Raw genomic sequence first — 21959 nt, forward strand, 5'->3', positions numbered from 1 at the left:
AGAGGGCAATGCAGCTGGATGGGGGGTTGAGACAATGTGGGACCAAGTACCAACAGGAGGACTTCAGTGCTTGTAGTTCTTCCTGCTGGAGGAGGAGGTGGTGGTTTATTTGACGGTGGAACTGCTGTCCCTGGAGGAGCTGAGGCCACCCACTATGGCTCTGCCACTGCCGGAACTGAAGCCACCTCCAACGCTGTGACCACTGCTGTAGGAATAGCCATTGCCTCTGCCCAGGCCTAAGCTACTGCTGATACCACTGACACTGCCATAGCCACTAGAGATGGTAGACTGCATGTGGCCATGGTCTGTCTCAGATCAGTCTCTGGATCATGTGGTTGAGCTCAGCAGTCTCCTGCTTGGTGTTATACATGTCATCCCTTTGTCTATGTACCTTGACCTGCAGCTCCTTACACTGTAGTCCAGAAAAATAGAGAAGCAGTGTGCATTGGGGTAGATACAGTGTTTATGGGCTTTCACATGCCAAAAATGGCTTTCAATTCCCAGCCATCTAATAAACTCACACCAAACGATGCGACATCTCTAGAAATAGTAGATGGCACAAGATTATTTGCTGCTGCACAACTGAATAGTTCTGTATGATCATTGAGCACCTAGTTTTTCAATAAACTAGTGATGTTCTTAGTGATATCTATGGGATTTCACAATCAGGAAGAGGTTGAAGGCAAAACTCAGTAGGGCAATGTCATTAAACTCTTTTTCCTTTTTATTCAATAGGCCCAATTGTAAATTGTTTAATTGTCTACATGAACTGAGCAATGACAGACCTCCTATGAAATCATCCAGGGTCTTTGTATTTCAAACTCCACTCAAAAAACTGCGGTAGGCTGGTGCAGCTGAGTGTAACCACCTGGGGCGCGGGCACAGGATTTCTCTCCCGCTGCTGGCAACTGCTCACCTTGGTCTGGTGTAAGAACTTGGCCTCAGCCTGCCTCATTTGAGCAATCTCCCCATATAGGCCTTTGACCTCAGAAATGGTGCTGTCCAGGTCCAGATTATGGTTGTTGTCCACGGAGAGGACCGCAGAAATGTCTGAGCTGTAGGATTGCATCTGAGAGCACTCCTACCAGATATGGATTGTTAGTACCTCTGCTTCCAGTGATACATCTATGAGATCCAACTCCCAAACATTCCATCCACTCAGACTCTTAAGTAGAAAAATGAACAAACCAATGAACAAACAGGGTAAGGTTCTCTCCATCTCAAAGTAAGAATATAAGTGATCAATTTGATCGTTAAGGGTATTTATCTTGGTGTGCAGTTCAACCTCATTCATGCAGCATCCTCGTCCTGGGAAAGGAGGAACAACTCAGAGTCAGCCGACCCCTACTCCCAGCCCACCCAATATCTTCTCCTCCCATGTGTGGGCTCTTCCAGCCTTCGACAAAGGAATGGGGACACCTAATATTGCTAAGCTCACCTTCAGTGTTACAGGTTCATTCGGTGCGGTTGCAGGCCTATTGATTTCTTCTTCATTTCCAGAGAGAGTGCTGAAAGACGCTTGAGCCAGTGAGCAAAGGATTTTGAAAGCCAATGGAAATTTTCATTTCCATTGGATATTTTTCCTAAGCAATGATGTACTCAAATGGACCTAGTCACTCGGTAGACTTGAAGTGTGGTTTTCAGAAAACTGAGCTCACTTCTCTCCTGTAACTCACTTGTTCTTGAAGTCCTCCACCAGATCCTGCATGTGTCTGAGTTATGAATCCGGGAAGCCACTAAAGAAGAGGAGAGATTCCTTCCACCCCCTGAGGTTGTTGATGTACTGCTCAAACGTAGGCATCAGGGTCAGCCTCATGGGCTTGGATCCCTGCTGCTGAAGGAGGGTCCACTTGGTATCCAGGCCCTTGTTCTGCTGCTCCAGGAACCACATCTGCAGGAAGGCAAGAGAGTCGTTTGCTAGACATAGAAAGAAAGGAACAAGTGTCTGTATTACCAGGTTTCCAAGTAGGCTGGGGTGGTGTCCATGGTGCTGGGCTACTAAGGGAATATACAGAGGCTCAGATTGGGCGGTATGCTCCCCTGATATTCTTCCTTCTCAACCGGCAGATCTCATTGATGAAATGTCCCCATAGACTTTTGAGCTGTTCCTGCCCTATAAGTTATTGTGCCTATCAGTGATTTTTTCATCACTTCCTCTCTTTCTCTTGAGAAGCAGAATCAAAAATGTAATTTAAAATAGTTTTTACCTGATGTATTATACAAAGCTTTTATTTTCTAAAATAAAAGGGATGTTAAATGTTATCTAATGATTAGATTCTAATCTAAACTCCCATTTAGTGCATATATCTCTTCTAAAACACTCTTGATAGATGGTCGTACTCTGTTTCTAGAATAACTTTTTTTTTAAAAAACAAATTATAGGGGCTTCCCTGGTGGCGCAGTGGTTGAGAGTCCGCCTGCCGATGCAGGGGACACGGGTTCGTGCCCTGGTCCGGGAAGATCCCATATGCCGCGGAGTGGCTAGGCACGTGAGCCATGGCCGCTGAACCTGCGCGTCCGGAGCCTGTGCTCTGCAACGGGAGAAGCCACAGCAGTGAGAGGCCCGCGTATCACACACACACACACACACACACAAAACCAACAAATTATAAATATTTGCACATCTCAAATGTTTCTTTTTCTCACCTGGATGGAAAATAATTCCACTTTTATTTTCTTCTCTTTGTTTTTCATTTTTTTTCTTCCTGCTGGAAAGGTAGGCCAGAACCTCAGAGAAGGTAGTGACTGGCCTTTTCTTTGTATCCCATTGTAGACCCATTAGTGGTAAGTGTTAATCCACTTCATTCTCTCTTTTCCTTTTCTTTGCTTCAGGGTTATCAAGAGTTGAGAATTCTTCCCAGGCAGGAATGAAGACATTTAAGGGATCAGTAGCTGTAAATGATTTCCATCACCTTTTGCCTGTGGTCCATATGGAGCCTGTCCTGCATCCCAGTGTAGAGCTAGCCCGAGTCCCCTCCTCCCTCTCTCCCGAGACTCCCCCTGGTAGGACATTGGTTGCGTCTCTCGACTGGGGACTCTGAAATCCCAGTGGAGGGCAGGTGCTCCCGGCTCACCTTGTCGATGAAGGAGGCGAACCTGTTGTTGAGGGTCTTGATCTGCTCCCGCTCCTCAGTCTTGATTCGCTGGATGGTGGGGTCGATTTGCAGGTTGAGGGGAGTCAGGAGACTCTGGTTGATGGTGACCTCTTGGATGCCTCCAGGGGGGCAGGTGAGGGAGCCATAGCCACCACCAAAGCCAGCTCCACCACCGAGCCCAAAGCCACCACCAGCTCCACTGCCGAAACCAAATCCACTCCCGGCTCCACCTCCAAAGCCAAGGCCGCCTCCAGCTCTGCCGCCATATCCGCCACCGAGGGCACAGCTGCCCCCTCCAAGGGAGATCCTCTTGGAGCCCCCTATGCCATAGAGGCTGCGGCTGCCAAAGCTAGCTCCTGCACCCACTCCAGTGAAGCCTCCACTGCCCCTGGAGCGGGACACGGACATGCTGCTGAAGCCAGAGCGGTTGACCCCAGGGACTCTGGCTGAGCCGGCACTGAAGACACGGCGGCTGCCTCCTTGGCTTCTCACGGTGGAGTTGGAAGTCATGGTTCCTGAAGTCGAAGAGGGGAGGGCGTGAGAGGGGGAGGGTAGAGCTGAGATGAAAAGTATAAGATAGGTTTCCAGCAGCCAGTGTACAGGGAGGAATGCGCTTGGCTCAGTGCTGGAAAGTAAGCCTGCAGGTTGGGAAGGACTGGGCTTTACAAACAGTGAGATCATACCTGGGTTATTAGAAAAGATATAAAGTATGAAGAATGCTTTTTGGCTTCCTTTAGCCAGGGAAAAATTCTCCTGCCTTTGATCTTTGATTTATATCAATACAACAAGACTATTCTCAATTCACTGAGGCTGGGAGTTAGACTGTCTCAAACAAAGGTTCAATATGGGTTGCTTGTGTATCAGAATGAACGTGCCCATCATCCCAATTTTGCAATTATTATGTCAAGGCCAGATTTATTTCATCCATAATTCCAATCTGATCTTTTGTAACAGCTGAGAACTTAGAAATCTAACAGCAATCTATTGCTTATGCCCTAATAGAAAGATTACCATTTCCCTAATGATTACAAATATGTTAAAGTTGACTTGTTTTTTCTGTATATAAAAATCTGAACAGATAGAAAAGTAGAACAACATAATAGACCCCTATTTGTCTATTAAGGATGGATACACATCACCCAGATTTTGCAATTATTATCTTAAGGCCGACTTTATTTTATCCATAGCTCCACCTACTTTCTTCATCCACCTTAAGTTATTTGAAAGGAAATTCCAGAAGAAAGGTCATATGATTTCATATTCAATTCAGTATTTATGTCTAAATAACAGACTCTTTAGAAAATGACCAAAATGCTTTTTTTACTTTATTTTATTTTTTTAAACATTTATTTTTATTATTATTATTTTTGGCCACAATGCACGGCATGTGGGATCCTAGTTCTCCCCGACAAAGGATGGAGCCCTAGTCCCCTGCATTGGAAGTGCAGAGTCTCAACCACCAGACTGCCAGGGAAGTCCCCAAAATGCTATTTTTATATCTTAAAAATTTAACAGTAATTCTTTAACATCACTAAGTTTAGTGAACATTCAAATTTCCCTTTATTCTTACTTATTTTTATAATTTAATTCAGTGTCCAAATAAGGTCCATACATGTTTATTTGGATGATACATCCTTTAAATAATACATCCTTTACATCATTTAGCTGTTCATCTTTTTGGCCATTTATTTGTTAAATAAACTAGGTTAACTGTCCTGTAGAGTTTTCCATTCTTTGGCTTTTGTGATTGCATCCTCTGATGTCATTCCATATGTTACTCTCTCCTCTATATTCCTGTAATCTGGAATCTTAAATCTGGAAGAATAATAAGTTTATTTTCCAGAAGTAGATGTAGTTGAAAGTGTATAATATTGAGTATTACATTATATACATCCATAAATATATATATTTGCAGAGTGGTTGCATCATTTTTTTTCTGTTTTTTTTGGTTTTTTTTTTTTTGCAGTATGTGGGCCTCTCACTGCTATGGCCTCTCCCGTTGCGGAGCACAGTCTCCGGACTCGCAGGCCCAGTGGCCATGGCTCACAGGCCCAGCTGCTCCACGGCATGTAGGATCTTCCCGTACCAGGGCACGAACTCATGTCCCCTTCATCGGCAGGCGGACTCTCAACCACTGCGCCACCAGGGAAGCCCTGGTTGCAACATTTTGAGTTTCCAACAGCAGTGTATGAGTGTTCTGTTTGCTCCATATTGTTGCCTTGGTATCCTCAATTACTTTGTTAGCCATTCTAATAGTATGTGGTTTTATCTCTGTGGGCTTTTAAAATTTAATTTATTTAAACTTAAAAAAAAACCTCACGAAAACAGTTCACCCATTTCTCCCACTCCCATCCCTTCCCCCGCCTCTGGCAACCATCAATCTGATCTCTGTGTCTATGAGCTTAGTTTTTAAATTTTTGAAAATTTCTTTTGTAGATTCCACATATAAGAGACTTTGCAGTACTTGTCTTTCTCTGTCTGACTTATGTCACTTAACATAATGCCCTAGAGATCCATCCATGTTGTCACAAGTGGCAAGATTTCATTCTTTATACCCATATACAATATTTACACATTTAAAAAATGCCTATATTGTGCACATTTGTCTATCAAAATAAATTTCAGGGCAAATCCCCAGCCACCTAATTGAAGATGTTTCTGTGCTTTGGGGGGGACAATTTGTGTGTATGAGTTTGCGTATGAGTGTGTATACTCCTCCTTTAGGTGTTTCAATTATTCTTGTGTTGAATCTACTTTGTCTTCTTTATCTATATATCCTCTTGACCCTCCTTTAACCCCTCGTTAACTCCCTCTATGACCCCCGATTCTCTTTTCTCCATATTCTCCCATACGCCCTTTGTTGTGCATTCAGCACGTCTATTGTCCTTTGTACTGACATCAACTTGGCCTTCATTTCCCTGCTGGCTTTGTTTTTCTCTCTGCCTTATATCTGACTTCTGTTAGTAATGGCTTATCTCTTATTGTCTCATTATATACTTTTTCTTCTCTAATTTTGTAGAGGGTTTGTTTTATTTTGGCAATATTTTATAGTGACTTTGTTCTGATGAGTGATCATTATCTGCCTTTTGTTTTTCCTGTTCATTTCATTTTTGAATGTGTATTCTCTTTAGTGAGTCCTGGACCAGTTCCTTTCTGACTAGTGCTCATCTTTGAATGACGTGAACTCCTTCTAGACCAGTCATTTGCAGAAAGTATTCTGGGGAGTGAGCTGGGGCCATATTCAGGTTAACAGGCTGTGCGAATAATTCTCTTATTCCTTAAAAACCTTGCCCAACAAATCACTGCAGAGTGACAAATTCACATTCTCTCTGCTTTTTGTCCCTCTTTTTAACAAAATGTTGCCAATAGGCCTTGTTTCTGATTTGTTATTCAATTCTACTTCCCAGTTTCTAGAAAGATCATGACTAATGTGGTCCTGCCTCAGGTCCTACTCCCAGTTCTGACTGTTGCAAACAAGGGATTCTTGGATTTGCACCTGAGGACCTGTCCTTCACATTGACCTAGTTGTGTTAAATGAGTCAGCAGTGCCTGGCATGCAGTAAAACCTCAACTTCAGGCTGCTCCTATAGCTTGTGTTCAGCTACTGTCTTGATGAAGATTTTCTTGTATACCAGGAGCTAAAAAAACAACAACAACCAAAAGCCAAAATAACAAACTGAGAACAACCAACTCTCCCTGTGACTGGATACTCCTTCACCACTTAGTGGGGCTTGCTCTGAACCTAGAGATCAGCCCAAGGTTAATGCTTAAGACCTTCTCAAGAATTTTCTGAGCAGGTGTCTTGTCTGGACCTAGGCACAGTTTTCTAAATTCTCTCATATACACAGCTGCTCCTGAATGTCCTCATTTCCCAGACTCTCACTCCAGCTTAGCCTCTAGACCTTAGGTGGTCAGAGGGTCTATTGTATATCTTCTCCCGTAGTCTTTTGCCCCAGGCCTCTGTGGGTTTGTAGTCTGCCCTACAGTTTTTACTAACTGTACCTGCTGCTTCTCTTGCCTGCATTTGGATTTATGTGGAACAAAGGTGAGAATCCTGTATTATTTCTTCAGGAATGCCCCAGATGTGTTTGAAGAGACTTGCACAGTAATTTGCAAATAATCTGCATCTGCTCTCTGGTTCAAGATGCATGTGCTGGGTGGTGGAGGGTGACCAAGAGGAGCAAATGGGTTTGAGAGGGGACTGGAGGGTGGGAGAGGGGTGGGGGAAAGTTCTAGAATAAGGCTGCTGCTTTCTCAAGACTACAACTACACCAGGTATAGGGCAGGGCAAGTGCTAGGAAAATTGTCACAAAGCTTTGCTATCGTTTTGAAGGTGGATTTTCTTGATTGGGCATTTGCTTGTTTGCTGTAAACTCTTGAGTGTTTTCCAGAGCTCCTGCAAAGTTTGTTCAGACAGCTTCTGGTTGTTTTTTTGATGTTTCTTTGGCAAAAGGAGAGCTTGATGGTTTACAGTCTGCCGTTTCGCTATCAGCACATGTACCATAAGATTTTAATAAGATAAATCCATGTGTACATATTATTTTGCAACCTGTTTATTATTCATTGATATATTCTATATATATTTCCTGGTCAGTATTTTCTTTCCATTATTCCTCACGGGTACATAATAATATAAATACTAAGTGGGCTTAGATTTTGGAACCAAATCATCACATACCAGCTGTTGGGGAAGTTCTGGGCAAAGTGAGGAGGTACCAATGTGAGAGGCTGTCCACTTTGCTGGGGGAATGGTTATAGGTGAATACAGCAGAATACTGATACAAAAGGATCCAGATTCACCCTCTTTATATTATGGAATACAAGAAACTTTCGCTTGTGTTGAAAGAGCCTGGGGGCAAGGGAGATACTGGTCACTCATGAGGAAATAGGGAATGGTGTGGACAAAAGGCAGCACTAGTGAATGATGAGCCTTGCACCATATCCTGAGTTTTCATTACCCATTCAGAGAAGTCACAGTAGCCAGAGCACACCAGAGAGATGAAGGATTCAGCTTCATCCATCTCGGCAAGAGTCTTAAGGTGTGAGAAGGTAGATATTCCCATTCTCGTTTTGCCTTCACACTTTAAAAACCAGAATCTGAGTTTGGTGGTGATTTGACCAGCTCTCCTGCTTTTAATTTTCCCTGCTGGGAAGATGGGATTCACATCCATGTACATACTCCTTCCTGCATTTGTAGTATTTCTTCAGAATACATTTCTAGAAATAGAATTTCAGCTCAGCAGTATATCCACTTTAACTACCCTTGATACACCTTGTCAGGCAAGTATGTTGGTCATGAAGTTAAGTCTAAATAAAAATCAAACATCTTACTCTCTTGTTAAATGTCATTTTGCTATGTTAGACCAGAAATATCTTTCCCCTACTGGACATTGAGAGTTGATCCCTTGGGCATGGCTGGAGTGATATTAGAGAAGAAGGAAGAGAAACTCAACCATTACTTCTTGGTATGGGCAATTAAAAGGAGAGTATACAATATGGTGAACCATATTCTTCCCATTACACTTGCCAAACATTTAGATGAAATCTTATCTGTGAAGGAAATCTGAGCATAAGGATGCCAAACTGCTGTTTGTTGAAGTTCTCTAAACGAGGGGGGCGACGCACATGGCAATTGGGAGTATGCTTCATTCCTGAAAAGGCATTTGCCCGATGAAAACCGCAAGAACCATTGGTAACAAAGCAAGGCAATATGAAACCATGCATTATAGTACAAATCTGCTTTATTTAGCAATACAAGTGAGCAAAGAGCAGAGGAAGCATCACAGGGATACAGACCCCCGTACATCATAGAACTAGTCACTTGTGCTTTCATGATCACTGCAAGGGAGGAACACAACACCTGTGAGATGGGACATACTGGGCCAGTGGAAAGCTAGGGGGATTGTCCTGTTCTGGAGTAGGACCCAGACAGGGACCTTCCGATGGTGAGCAATGGAAGCTCAGATGCAGCAGGTGTGGCAGAGAGGACATGAGGGCACTCAGCAACTTCAGTTCTAACTCAAGGAGTAAGAGAAGAAAGAAGCAGGAGAGAGGAAGCAACTGGAGGAAAGGGCAGTGAAGCCGGAGAGGGAGCCTGAGACGCTGTGGGACCACGAGCCCGTGGCAGGTGTTCAAGGCCTGTAGCCCTTCCTGCCGGAGGAGGAGGTGGTGGTGCTGAATTTGACGGTGGAACTGCTGCCCCCGGAGGAGCTGAGGCCACCACCTATTGCTCTGCCACTGCTGGAACTGAAGCCACCTCCAACGCTGAGACCACTGCCGTAGGAGTAGCCACTGCCTCCGCCCATGCCGTAGCCGCTGCTGACACCGCCTCCGCCCATGCCGTAGCCGCTGCTGACACCGCCAGCACCGCCAGCACCGCCATAGCCACTGGAGGTGGTGGACTGTACCACGGCTGGAGAGGCAAGGGGACAAGGCCATGACAAGACATGGTGAGCTCACTCTGCCACACAGAGTCCAGTCAGAAGAGCACAAGGGCAAGGGAGGGAGGCAAGTGAAGGTACTTACAGATGTTGACTTGTCCAGCGCCTTCCCCATACAGCCTAGGAGAGAGGAGACACAGCCATTATGAGACCTCAGAGCCAGAGCTGGACCAGCGTGGGAAGCTTTGGCGTGAGGAGAGCCCATGGGGAACGTGCCTTCTACGTGGTTTTCTGGGAGTGGCATTATGGCCACGACTAGAGTGCCTTCCAGTGGTGCTCACTGGCTGGACACCTTGGAGATGGACCCAGATGTTTGAGGAGGTTGTGTGAGTTACTCACCTGCACTCCTCGCCCTCCAGCAGCTTCCTGTAGGTGGCGATCTCCACGTCCAGGGCCAGCTTGACATTCATGAGCTCCTGGTAGTCCTTCAGTAGCTGCGCCATGTCCTGCTTGGCCTTCTGCAGGGCGTTCTCCAGCTCGGCCAGCTTGTTCTTGGCATCCCTGAGGGCCAGCTCCCCACGCTGCTCTGCATCGGCGATGGCGGATTGCAGGCTGGTGCACTAGAGGGGAAGATGGGCAGATGAACCTGCAATGTGGACTCCTGAGGAGATGAACCATGGTTCTTCTTTCCCAGTGAGGAAGAGCTCTAGAGCCCAGATTCCATGGAAAAGGAGGTTTGATTCTTTTTGTCCAGTCTTTTTCCATTCTGCAACCCTGAACTAGGCTAGGAGCTCCCTATACGCCTCTGTGTTAACCACCCTAATGAAGATGGAGGTGGTGAGTGCTGGAAGATACTACAGCAGACCCAAGACCAGGGGACATTGGAAGAAATGGACCCACTGGCTTCTTCTGAATATTGACAGTTTGGGTAAGTGCATGTGGGTGCACGCTAACTCACACAAAACCACAGACACCCACAGTGAGGAGATGATTTCACTTTAAACAGCTGCGACCTTGCCTTCCTTCCACTTCACATTTTTGGAAAACCCTCATTTGTCCTGTGTCTTTACTCAGCTTCTTTTTCACATCGAATCTGAGCATATTTGCAGCACTCTTCCTCACACTTTCTGGCCTGAACTTTTCTTTGCCAACTACTGTCTTGAGTTCCTAAATCAATCATTCCTCTTATTGAATCTCACTTCAGTGCCTCAAGACTGTACCTTTGTACTGTCGACCAGTCGGGATTGGTCCTGTCATGCATTTGTTTCCTGCTCTTGGGTTGGGATCCATCTCTCCAAACTGTGGGAACTCACTAAGGGAGGAAGTACATGTCCTCCCCTCCCTGCTGTTCCCTCAGTGCCCAGGAGTTCCCTACATGGTGGTTGATGATCCCTGGTGGTCTAGGAAGGAAAGGATGCTTTTCTCCTCCATGGTCCCCACCATACCTGCTTCTTGACATGTTCAATCTCAGATCTCAGCCTCTGGATCATGCGGTTGATCTCAGCGATCTCCTGTTTGGTGTTGCACAGGTCGTCCCCATATCTGCACGCTGAACTCTGCAGCTCCTCGTACTGTAAACCAGAGGGAGAGAGGATGGTGTTCATGGGCTTCACAGGACACTAATCAAGGTTTTCACAAATCGAAACTAATGGTTTCTCCACAAGGCGTTTTAAGAAAATTGGTGTTACAAGGTCATGGACACTGTACACCCATCACACACCACCCTTGGTAGGACCACTGACTGCCTGGTTCTCTTCAGGACCAGAACATCCTCTGTACTGTTTCTGAGAACCAGCATCAGGGTGAAGCTAAAGCAAAGATCCCTTGGCCTTTATCTATGGTAGCTTTTGTCCTACATTTAGGTTACTTGACTTACTAGACTTGGACATAAATACTGTAAAGATCTACTCTGTTGGTTCAGGGTACACGTTCTTTGAGTGGACCCCCGCTTCCTAGATGTAGATTTCCCGAGTGAAGTCTCGGGAAGCCTTGCTGGTCTTCCGGGGGGAGGTACAGGGATTCTTCAACAGCTTCCCCCTCACTGCTCACCTTGCACTTGTACCAGGACTCAGCCTCCTCCCGGCTCCTGCGAGCGATCTCCTCATATTGGGCTTTGACTTCAGCGATGATGCTGTCCAGGTCCAGGGTGCGGTTGTTGTCCATGGAGAGGACGACAGAAGTATCTGACACGTGGGTTTGCATCTGAGCCAGTTCCTGCAGAACATGAGATCGTCAGATCCTCTTTTCCCATGACATTTACAGAGGTACCCAAGCCTAAGATTTTCCATCCTTTGCAAATCTCTTTAGAGTCAATAAAACAGTGTGGAAAGATGCTTACTGCTTCATAGAGGGCTCTGAGGAAGTTGATCTCATCTATGAGAGCGTCTGCATTGGCTTGTAGATCAACCTTAGTCATGTAAGCAACATCCACATCCTAGGGAAGAAGCCAAAAACTTGGGATCAGATGAGCCAAGCCCTCCTTCCCAGTCTGCTCCTCCTTTAGTCTCGCTGATTATTCTTTTCTCAGAGTCCTCTCCTTCGGCAAAGAAACATGAACCCCTGATCTTACTCATCTCACCTTCTTTAGATTCACAAATTCATTCTCTGCTGATGTGCGCTTGTTGATTTCATCTTCATATCTGGAATTAGAAAGGGTAAAACCTAATTGAGTCAGTGGTGAAGATGATACAGAAAAGGCAGCCTGGGATCCCAACTTCCCACAATGGATATATCCAAATGGAACTTTCCTGCCAGTAAGCCTAAAAGATGAATTCTGTGGTCCCTAAATTGTTTACATCTCTACTCTCCCCATCCACCTGTATGGCCATTTTGTTCTTCGGGGTTTGTGTTTAGGCAAGAATTGTGGTTTCATTTCCATGGACACGTTTTACTAAGAATCATGCCATCATTTGGACCTGGTCATCTAATAGACTTGAAGCGTGGGCTTCAGGAAACTGAGCCCTTTTCTCTCCTGTAACTCACTTCTTCTTGAAGTCCTCTACCGTGTCCTGCATCCCCCTGAGCTCTGAGTCCAGGCGGCTTCTCTCTGAGACAAGGTAGTCCAGCTGTCCCCTGAGATTGTTGATGTACTGCTCGAACAAAGGCTCCAGGCTCTGCCTCACGGTCTTGGTGCCCTGCTCCTGCAGCAGGGCCCACTTGGTTTCCAGGACCTTGTTCTGCTGCTCCAGGAATCGGACCTGGAGAAAGACAAGATGGTTATTTGTCCAACAAAGGAAAGAAGGAAGGAAGGAAGGAAGGAAGGAAGGAAGGAAGAGAGGTGAGTTGACTGTCCCCAAGCAGATCTGATGGTCCCCATGGTGCTGGGCTACTCCAGAGCATGTACAGAGGCTCAGGCTGACAGCTCTGCTCCCCTGACTGTTTTCCTTCACACCACACAGATCTCACTGGCCAAGTTTCCCCAGGGAGCTATCAGATAGTCCCTCTTCTCAATTACGGAGCCTGTCAGTCAGTGACTTTCAACATTTCTTTTCTTCCTCTTGATAAGCACAATCACAAATGCACTTTAAAATAGTATTTCTCTCGTATATTGCGCAGAGTTATTTTATAGAGTGTATCTCAGTTAAAGGGATGTCAAATGTTTAGAATCTAATGGTTAAATTCCAACCCTATTGATGATTGGATTTAATCTTCTTTCCCATCTAGTGTATGAGTCCCTCTAAAACAAGCTCCCTTAATGCTCATGATCTGGTTCTACAAGTTAAGTATTTCTATGCACATATACATGTTTCTGAGTCTTTTTTTCCTGTAATTTCCTTTGGTTTTTTATCTTCTTTCCTTCCCCGCCGCCACCCCAGCTAAGGCTCAAGTGCTGTTTCCACTGTAATTCCCTTTTAATTTCTTAGACCCTTCAGAAGATCAAGCTAACTCGTTCCATTCTCTCAGTTCCTTTCCTTTGCTTGAGGGTTATCAAGAGTGGAGAATGCTTCCCAGGCAGGAATGAAGACATTTAAGGGATCAGTAGCTGTAAATGATTTTTATCACCTTCTACCTGTGGCCCACATGGAGCCTGTCCTGCATCCCAGTGGAGAGCTAGCCCGAGTCCCCTCCTCCCTCTCTCCCGAGACTCCCCCTGGTAGGACATTGGTTGCGTCTCTCGACTGGGGACTCTGAAATCCCAGTGGAGGGCAGGTGCTCCCGGCTCACCTTGTCGATGAAGGAGGCGAACCTGTTGTTGAGGGTCTTGATCTGCTCCCGCTCCTCAGTCTTGATTCGCTGGATGGTGGGGTCGATTTGCAGGTTGAGGGGAGTCAGGAGACTCTGGTTGATGGTGACCTCTTGGATGCCTCCAGGGGGGCAGATGGAGAAGCCAGAGCCCCCATAGCCACCACTAAAGCCAGCTCCACCACCGAGCCCAATGCCACCACCAGCTCCACTGCCGAAACCAAATCCACTCCCGACTCCAACTCCAAAGGCAAGGCCGCTTCCAGCTCTGCTGCCATATCCGCCACCGAGGGCACAGCTGCCCCCTCCGAGGGAGATCCTCTTGGAGCTCCCTATGCCATAGAGGCTGCGGCTGCCAAAGCTAGCTCCTCCACCCACTCCAGTGAAGCCTCCACTGCCCCTGGAGCGGCACACGGACATGCTGCTGAAGCCAGAGCGGTTGACCCCAGGGACTCTGGCTGAGCCGGCACTGAAGACACGGCGGCTGCCACTTTGGCTTCTCACGGTGGATCTGGAAGTCATGATTCCTGAAGTCGAAGAGGCTGAGGAGGGCGTGAGAGGTGGAGGGTAGAGCTGAGAGGAGCAGATCGGTGAGACGAGGTTCCCAGCAGTGGCTTATATATGGGGAAAATGGGCTGGGCTCAGTGCTGGAAGGTGAGCCTGCAGGTTGGGGAGGCTGGGCTTTACAAAGAGTGAGATCACATGTGGTTTATTAGAAAAGTTATGAAATCTGAAGACCGCATTTTAGATTTCCTTTAGTCAGGGAAAATTTCTCCTGCCTCCAGCTTTGACTGCTCTCAGTACAACAAGACTAGTCTGAATTCACTTAGCTGGGAGTTAGTCACTGACTCACACAGAGGTTCTCCATGTTATGCTCGTGTGTGAAATGTACTGAGGCTCCTCTGCCTTGGTGTTTCACCCACAAGGCAGAAATACTGGAGATCAAGATAATCTATTGCTTATCCCTTACCTATAATTATTAGTGTTTTCACTGATTACCGAAGTTAAACATGACTTTTTGTTGCTTTCATTAAAAATTTCCCACAGGTAGATATGTAGATTTACAATATAATGGGCCTCTGTATATCTATCACTGGATTTTATACAAAGTATTAACTCATGGTCAGTCTTATTTTTTCTATACTCCCACCCAATTCCCTATCAATCTTAAAATATTCAAAAGCAAATCCCAGAGGTCATATCATTTCTTTAGTATAGAATTCAACATTTATTTTGTAAATGAGGTGCTTTTTAAATACATAACCAAATACCATTTATATATCCTTAATATTTATGTATTCATTAACATTAAGGAGTATCTATTCAATCTTGAACTAAATCTGTTTGTGTTATTTATATTTTATGTTTGGGTTGTCCAAATCAGGATTCTAATAAGTTCCATACATTTTGTATTTCGGTGATATGTCTTTAAAGTAATACATCTGTAAAATCATTTAAGTCCTTAAATCCTCCTCTGCTTTTCCACTTGCAGTTTATTTGTGAAAAAAATAAAAAACAGGTTATTTGTCCTGTGCATTTGCATAGTCATGTTGTCTTATTTACCATGATCTCGTGTCCTTTGTGTATCCTGTAAACTGACAGTTCAAACTAGAAGCTTAATAAGCTATCTATTTAAACATTACAGACACAGATGTCATAGAATGCCTATTTATATACTGAATATTGATATTTACACACCTACCTATTAACTGAAAAATTAAACAAGTAATACATGGTTAAGGAAAAAATTACATGCTCAAGATCATTCCCCACTCCTGTCTAGGAAGACAAAGCAGTGTTGCCACTTCCCTGTGTACCCTTGTAGTCACGTCACTTAGATATGTTTCTGTGTTTTTCCTTGGGTATGTGTGATGCATGCGAGTATATATATTGAATATATACATACATATATATATGAAACACACATATATATTTTCTTTTGAAGTTGCACTCATGGTATATGTACTTTGTCTCCCATATCTATGTTTTCACTCGGTTCTCATGCTATTTTCTACAGGCTGTTTTCTCCACCTTTACCTGTGGTCCATTGCTGTGCATCAGCAACGTCTTATGCTGCTTTCAGCTTGGTCTTCATTTCTATTGTGGCTTTATCTTTCTTCTCTGCTCCTTTTCTGAGCTCTATCAACTCATATTTTAATCTTTTATTTGTCATTCTACTGCCCCTTTGTTCTCTTATTTCACCGTGGTGTTTATTTCATTGCCCTTTCGGTAATAATTTTTGTCACTTTTTTCTGTGGAGTGTTTTCTAAGTGACTTTTGTTTTTCTGTTTCAATGTAAAGTATCCTTCGTGGGGCCTGGAATTGTTCCTTTCTAACAAGGGCTCATCTTTGAAAGAAGCGAGCTCCTTCTGGACCTGTCTTTTGCAGACAGCATTCTGGGAGGAGGGGCCAGGCTGCAACCAGGCTAACAGGAATTCTCATTATGGCACAGGCTGTGTGAATAATTCTTTTAATTTTAATTAGACGAAGCCAAGGAAGATGGCTGCAGCATGGCTCGCAGTTCAGTCTCAGTCTTCTTTGCTTCCCCGACAACCTGTTGCCAATAGGCCTTGCCTCTGATCACTTACTCAACCCTGCCTTCACTGGGTCTTGAAACTTCATGGCAAATGGGTCCTCCCTGGAACACACACACCCACTTCTGACTGTTGCAAACCAGCGATTCTTGGATTTGCACCCGAGGACATGTTCTTCACATTCATACAGTAGGAGTTACATGAGTCAGCAGTGCCTGGCAGTAGGAAAACCTCAGGGTTAACTTTGTGTGCTGTCCCTCTGTGGTTACCACATTGTTTAGTTTTGATTTGTATGCTCTCAAGAGTGTTCTTCACTGGATTTTCTGAGATCTGCACTGAGGGCATCTTCTCTCTCAGTTTCCCAATAACTGTGTTTGATTTCTTTCTTTCTGTGAGAAGAGTTTTCTATTTTTATTTTTTTTTGATTGAAGGACTTTAAGATGTTTTCCTTTTGGGGATTGAGTGTGGAGATTACTTTTACATTTTTGTTCTCCTTGTTTGTTTTAAGATAATATCTGAGAAGGGGAAATGCCTCCCTTTCCTCCATTAGGCTACATTCAGAAGTCTCCCATTCATATATTTATATTTAAAATACATATAGCATTTAAAATATTAAGCAATAATTGAAATTCAAAATATTAATTTTCCTTTCTCATGCTGCATGGAAACTATTGGATTCAATGAAGACATCATTGTGCTCAGGGCCTCTCCCTTCCCTGAGCCATGATAAGAGTCACCTGAAAGTTTTCTACAAGCCATCATATTTACCATAATCAGAAATTTAATCCCAAAATATATTTGTGTTCTCCTCAGTGGAAGAACCTCCTTTATTGCTTAATCACAGTTTGCATCATTGAAAGCCCAACAGATACAATGAAAGAGAATAGTATGTAAACCACCATGTACCAATCCCCCAGATTAAACACTTGTCCATATTTCTCAGCATGTCTCATCTAATTCCATTACTTCTTATATTGAAATCTTCTACTTCTGTTGATGTATCTTCAAGGAAATTAAGACATTAAGTCATTTCACTTGTCAATATTTGCACGCATGTCTAAGTTCTTAAGGACTTTTAAATCTAACTGTACAACAGTTTTATATCAATCATGAGCAACAGTCACTTCTTAATGAAACCTAATACTCATTTATGTTCATACTTCTCTGATAATCTCAAAGATGTCTTTTTATGCTGGTTTGCTTGAAGCAACAGCCTAACTAGATTCACATATTGCATTAGACTGTTGGTTCTCTTAAGCTTCTTTCATTCTGTAATAGATTCCATTGTTTTCTTTTATATACCACTGATTTGTGGAGAAATTGTTTTTTTTCTCTAGAACGTCTGCGTTCTGGATTTGGCTCGTTGTTTCTGTTGGTGCCACGTAACTTGTAACGCCGGTTTTTCCTAGGTACTAGTTATATTAGAGTTGATTAGATTTAGTTCCATTGTTTCAGGCAAGATTATGTCCCAGCTGGTGCTGTGTGCCCCATGTTGCATCAGATCATGAGGCATATAACACAAGTTGTTCAATTTAGTGATGTGAAGACTGATCCAGGTATATCTATAGTTCCAGTCTTAACCCTCCCTGAAAAAGTGTCCAATAAATTTGTCATGTAATATTTTAATATTCATTGATCAATTCCCAGATTGACATTTCATGAGGGGTTGCAAACTGGTAACTTATTAATTTAACGTCCTGCCTCTGCATTTATCACCTGGGAGTCATCTATAAGGAAGGAATTGTCATTGTTTCCTTTTTAGGTAACCTAATATGTAGTTAATTGATACAGGAAAGGCAGAATAAGTGCTTTTTTTTCTTTATTTTGCAATTTTAGAATAGTGGGTTGGGACCCCAGCAATTTCCAAATGTAATAAAGAAAGTTATTTTTTGTTTGTTTGTTTTTTGGGGTTTGTATAATTATAAATTTACAGTTCAAAAAATATATTTGATATGTTTGAGTCCATTGCAGGCATTAATCCTTCTGGTGCTTAAACTGTCCATTTCAGGCCAATGGAAGCTCCTCAGATTGGCTTCTGTGTCCTTTTGACAGAAACGCATTGGACTTTGAAAGCTCCCTTGTTGACAGGGAGGAGATGTCTCAAGGCTACCTTGTACTTATCTTGCAACAGACATGGAATCAGCCATTTTTGTGAGTAGCTCTGGTACCTTTTATTGAGAAATGATATTCACAAGCTAAAACTTGCATGCTATGGGTGTTCATTGTTACTGGGTTATTCTTGCTTTGAAGACTTTTCAATGGATAGAGCTAAGAAAAATGTAAAAATATAATTAAAAAGTACTCACATCAGAAGTTTATACTGATATTTCCATTTAAATAGAATACAGGATGATTTTATACCTGTATTTATTTTACTCACTCTGAAAAGCTGAGCTCTGAATGACATATTACTTATTTGCTTTATCCTACAACAAACCTATGATAGTGTCAAAATAACAGTACAAATACTATTACCAAAAAGAGGTCTATTAAATGCAGTTTCTGATTTCTTTGAGGCTACACCCTGAAAGTGCTATGAAGAAAATCAGTTTAGGCAAGAGGAATGGAGAGATAGAAAGGCGGGATGAAGGAAAACCTTCATAAGAATCCAGATAAATTCTAGGCTTGCAGTTTCAAACAGAAGCAGGAAGGAAAGGTCTTCCATTATTGCATTTGATGGAGAGGAATTTCTTAAGGGAGGGAGTACAGATACAGATGGCAGTGGGGTTAAAGAAGGGGATTCTATAGGTGCATGAGGAGGTTGGGGACAGTAAGAATGTTAGGGAAAATGGCACATCTGAGGGGATCGGCCTCCCAGACCTCAAGAGGATGATTTTCCTCTGCCATTCACTTTCTAGTGCTAAAGGGACACCCCTGGAGCCCAGGAAGTAAGAGCATTGAGGAGAAGGCACTGCCCAGCAAAACTCATGGTTAAAGGAATCCAGCTGCTGTTAGAGAAGAACTCCTCAACCCTTTTCTCCTCCCATTCTGGGATCTACTGTCAGCTTTTCTCAAGGCCAAGTACAATGAAGAGTTAGCTAGCAAGGGATTCTGTATGGATGACTCTGGGAGCATGGAACAGGGCAGAGAAGAGCAGCCTTCTCTCAGCACCTGTAGAAACATTCCCTCCTCTGGCTGTTCTGCACCTCATGCCCCCACCGTGAGCTGGGATTCCATGCACTGGGCTGTACTGGCGATTCTAGCCAATGCAGCTAGAATCCACGTGGTATGGCTCACAACTGATCATTCTGAATCACAGAAGATTCAGGTAAGGTGAACTTTGGATACAGCCTCTAACTGGAAAATGTTTTTCTATTGGAGGTTGTTATTTTAAAAATGTATTTCCTATATTTTCCAGGTACATGGGCTCCATACAGGAGGAGGCAATTGGCTAGCCTCCTTAGGAGTCAAATCCAGTATCTAAGGACCATCAGAACTGCCGAGTCCTTCCTTGACTCAAAAACACGTCTTTGCTGTTGCAAAAGAAATACGTTTCCTCTTATTCAGTCCTCAGTGAGCAAAGGAAATCAATCTGAATGTTTTAATCTCAGGGACCTTAATCTAGAAACTGAATCTTTCCTTCCTTAGTACAAAAAAGTGTAATCACGTTTAATCTCAGATGTCATACAATGACATTGTGGGGAACACATTTTCTCTTCTGAAATGACACATGTTCAACATCAAAAAATTTAGAAAGTACACAACGTAAAAGAAAGACAGTTTACTAGAGTTAACGCTAGCTTGAGATGATGAACATTATTGTTTTAGCATTAGTTCTTCAATGATTTCTCTGTATCTGTGGCCCTGCAACCGTCTTTGTGTTCCTTTGTGATTCTGTCTCTTTCTCTCCCTTACTTGTTTCATAATTTTGTGTACAAAATTAGTCTAGTGAAAAATACAGATGTTACTTTGAGCCCCACACTTTAAGCGTTTTTCATAATAAACTTTTAATTTCAGAATAGTTTTAGATTTACAAAAAAATGTGAAGATAGGACAAAGAGGTCTGTATACAATATACATTCATTCCCCCTATTATTAATACCTCACTTTAGTTATATTTATCACAATTAAGGAAACAATATAAATATATTATTATTAACTAATCTATACTTCATTTGGATTTCCTTACCTTTTGCCCAATATTCTTTTTTCTCTTCTAGGGTATCATCCATGGTACCACTTTCCATTTAGTCATTGTGTCTCCTTCTTGGCTAACACGGTTTGTCAGGTTTTCCTTGTCTTAATGACCTTGAAAGTTTTGGGGAACTCTGCCCAGGTGTTTTGCAGATGTCCACAACTGGGCTTTGTCTGATGTTGTCTCATGAATAGACTGGAGTTATGGTGTTTGGGAGGAAGACCACAGAGATGACGTGTGCCCTTCTCATTGCATCATATCCAGGGTACTTGCTATGAACCAGACTTACTACTGTCGGTGTTACCCTTGATCACCTGGCTGAGGAAGTGTTTGATTAATTTCTTGACAGTAAAGTTACTCTTTTCCCCCATTTTTAGACTGTGCTCTTTGCAAGGAAATCATTGTGCACAGCCCACACTTAGGGGGGAGCAGTTCTTCACTCCTTCCTTGATTGGGGAGCACCTATGTAACTAAATGAAATTCTTCTGCCTAAGAGCTGTCAATCATCCCTTATTAATCAATTTAGTCAATCACTTATTCACGTCAGTGGGGACCATGAATAATTATTTCATAATTTGGGTTATAATCCAGTACATTATTTATTTATCTATTTATTTATGGCTCAAGTTTTTCCAATTTGTCTATTAGGAGCTCTTACAGAGTCTTTTTGATTATTTCTTTACTTCTTGGCACTGAAAGATGCTGCAGGATCATCTTATGTATATATTCCACCCCATTCGTAGAATCAGTCATTTCTCCTTGACTCCTAACAAGGGAACTTTCATTCCTAATAGTATAAGGCAGAATTCTCCAGAGAAAAAGCCTGGGATTAGGGACATGGACAGAACAGAGACTGGAAAAAGTGACTGGCCCTCAGGAAAATGTTGACAGACCAACCTTGCACTGTATCCTGAGTTTTCCATTACCCATTTGTAAAAGTCAAAGGAAGCCAGGGCACAGCTGAGAGAGGATGCAGGGCTATCTCTTTGGAGCTGCAAGGACCCTACTTCTTTGAGTCTCTGTGAGAGGATTATGTGGTAAGGAAGAACGCATTTCCATTCTTATTTTGACTCCACACTTCAAAAAATCAACACCTGTGCTTTGTGTCTGAGTCTTTGGATCCTGAATTTGCCCAGTGTTTCCAATTTTTCCCTGTTGAAAGGATTATTGGGATTGACAGTCATGAAGTACAGCTTTCTGCATTTGTACTATTTCCTCAGGACACATTGCTAGAAGCATAATTTCATTTCAGAAGTATGTACATTTAGATTATTCCTGATACATGTTGTCAGGCAAGTCTCTTGGTCATGAGGCATTTCTAAGTATAAATCAAATATCTTACTCTCTAGTCAATGTCCTGATCTACTTGGACTGTAATATGATTCTCTGGGGAGTATGGGTATCCACTGGGGCAGGAGGAGGTAGACAGTTAGAGACCAAGTCAGAGAAACTAATCTGCTGGCACCTGGTAAGGGCAGTGAAAACAGACTTTACTATGATGATGGACCTGATCCCTCCCGCTTCAATTGCCAAACTCTTCTTGGAGGACTCCTGAGCAACCAGATGCTAAGTTGCTGTTTGTCAAATTCTCTAAAGGAGGGGGGCGACGCACATGGCAATTGGGAGTATGCTT

At 43.3% G+C, this 21959-nt stretch overlaps 2 protein-coding genes across 2 annotated transcripts; both read right to left on the minus strand.

Annotated features, from left to right (window-relative positions):
* Positions 1 to 310: 310 nt before the first annotated feature.
* On the minus strand, positions 311 to 3605 carry LOC309829898 (keratin, type II cytoskeletal 6A-like; the record flags this gene model as incomplete). The annotated part of the gene is given in 5 exon segments (XM_082666165.1): positions 311 to 412; positions 917 to 1055; positions 1677 to 1717; positions 1721 to 1891; positions 3075 to 3605. Coding segments are annotated over 5 exon segments (984 nt in total).
* A 5621-nt stretch (positions 3606 to 9226) lies between these two features.
* LOC309830020 (keratin, type II cytoskeletal 6A-like) lies at positions 9227 to 14179 on the minus strand (the record flags this gene model as incomplete). Its single annotated transcript, XM_082666296.1, has 9 exons — positions 9227 to 9507; positions 9621 to 9655; positions 9875 to 10095; positions 10921 to 11046; positions 11525 to 11689; positions 11814 to 11909; positions 12054 to 12114; positions 12458 to 12672; positions 13640 to 14179. 9 exons carry the CDS (start codon positions 14177 to 14179, stop codon positions 9227 to 9229), a joined length of 1740 nt encoding a protein of 579 aa, XP_082522422.1.
* Between the last annotated feature and the right edge of the window lie 7780 nt (positions 14180 to 21959).

The sequence above is a fragment of the Grampus griseus genome (genome assembly GCF_964374135.1).
Source record: "Grampus griseus genome assembly, chromosome: 11".
Taxonomy (NCBI): domain Eukaryota; kingdom Metazoa; phylum Chordata; class Mammalia; order Artiodactyla; family Delphinidae; genus Grampus; species Grampus griseus.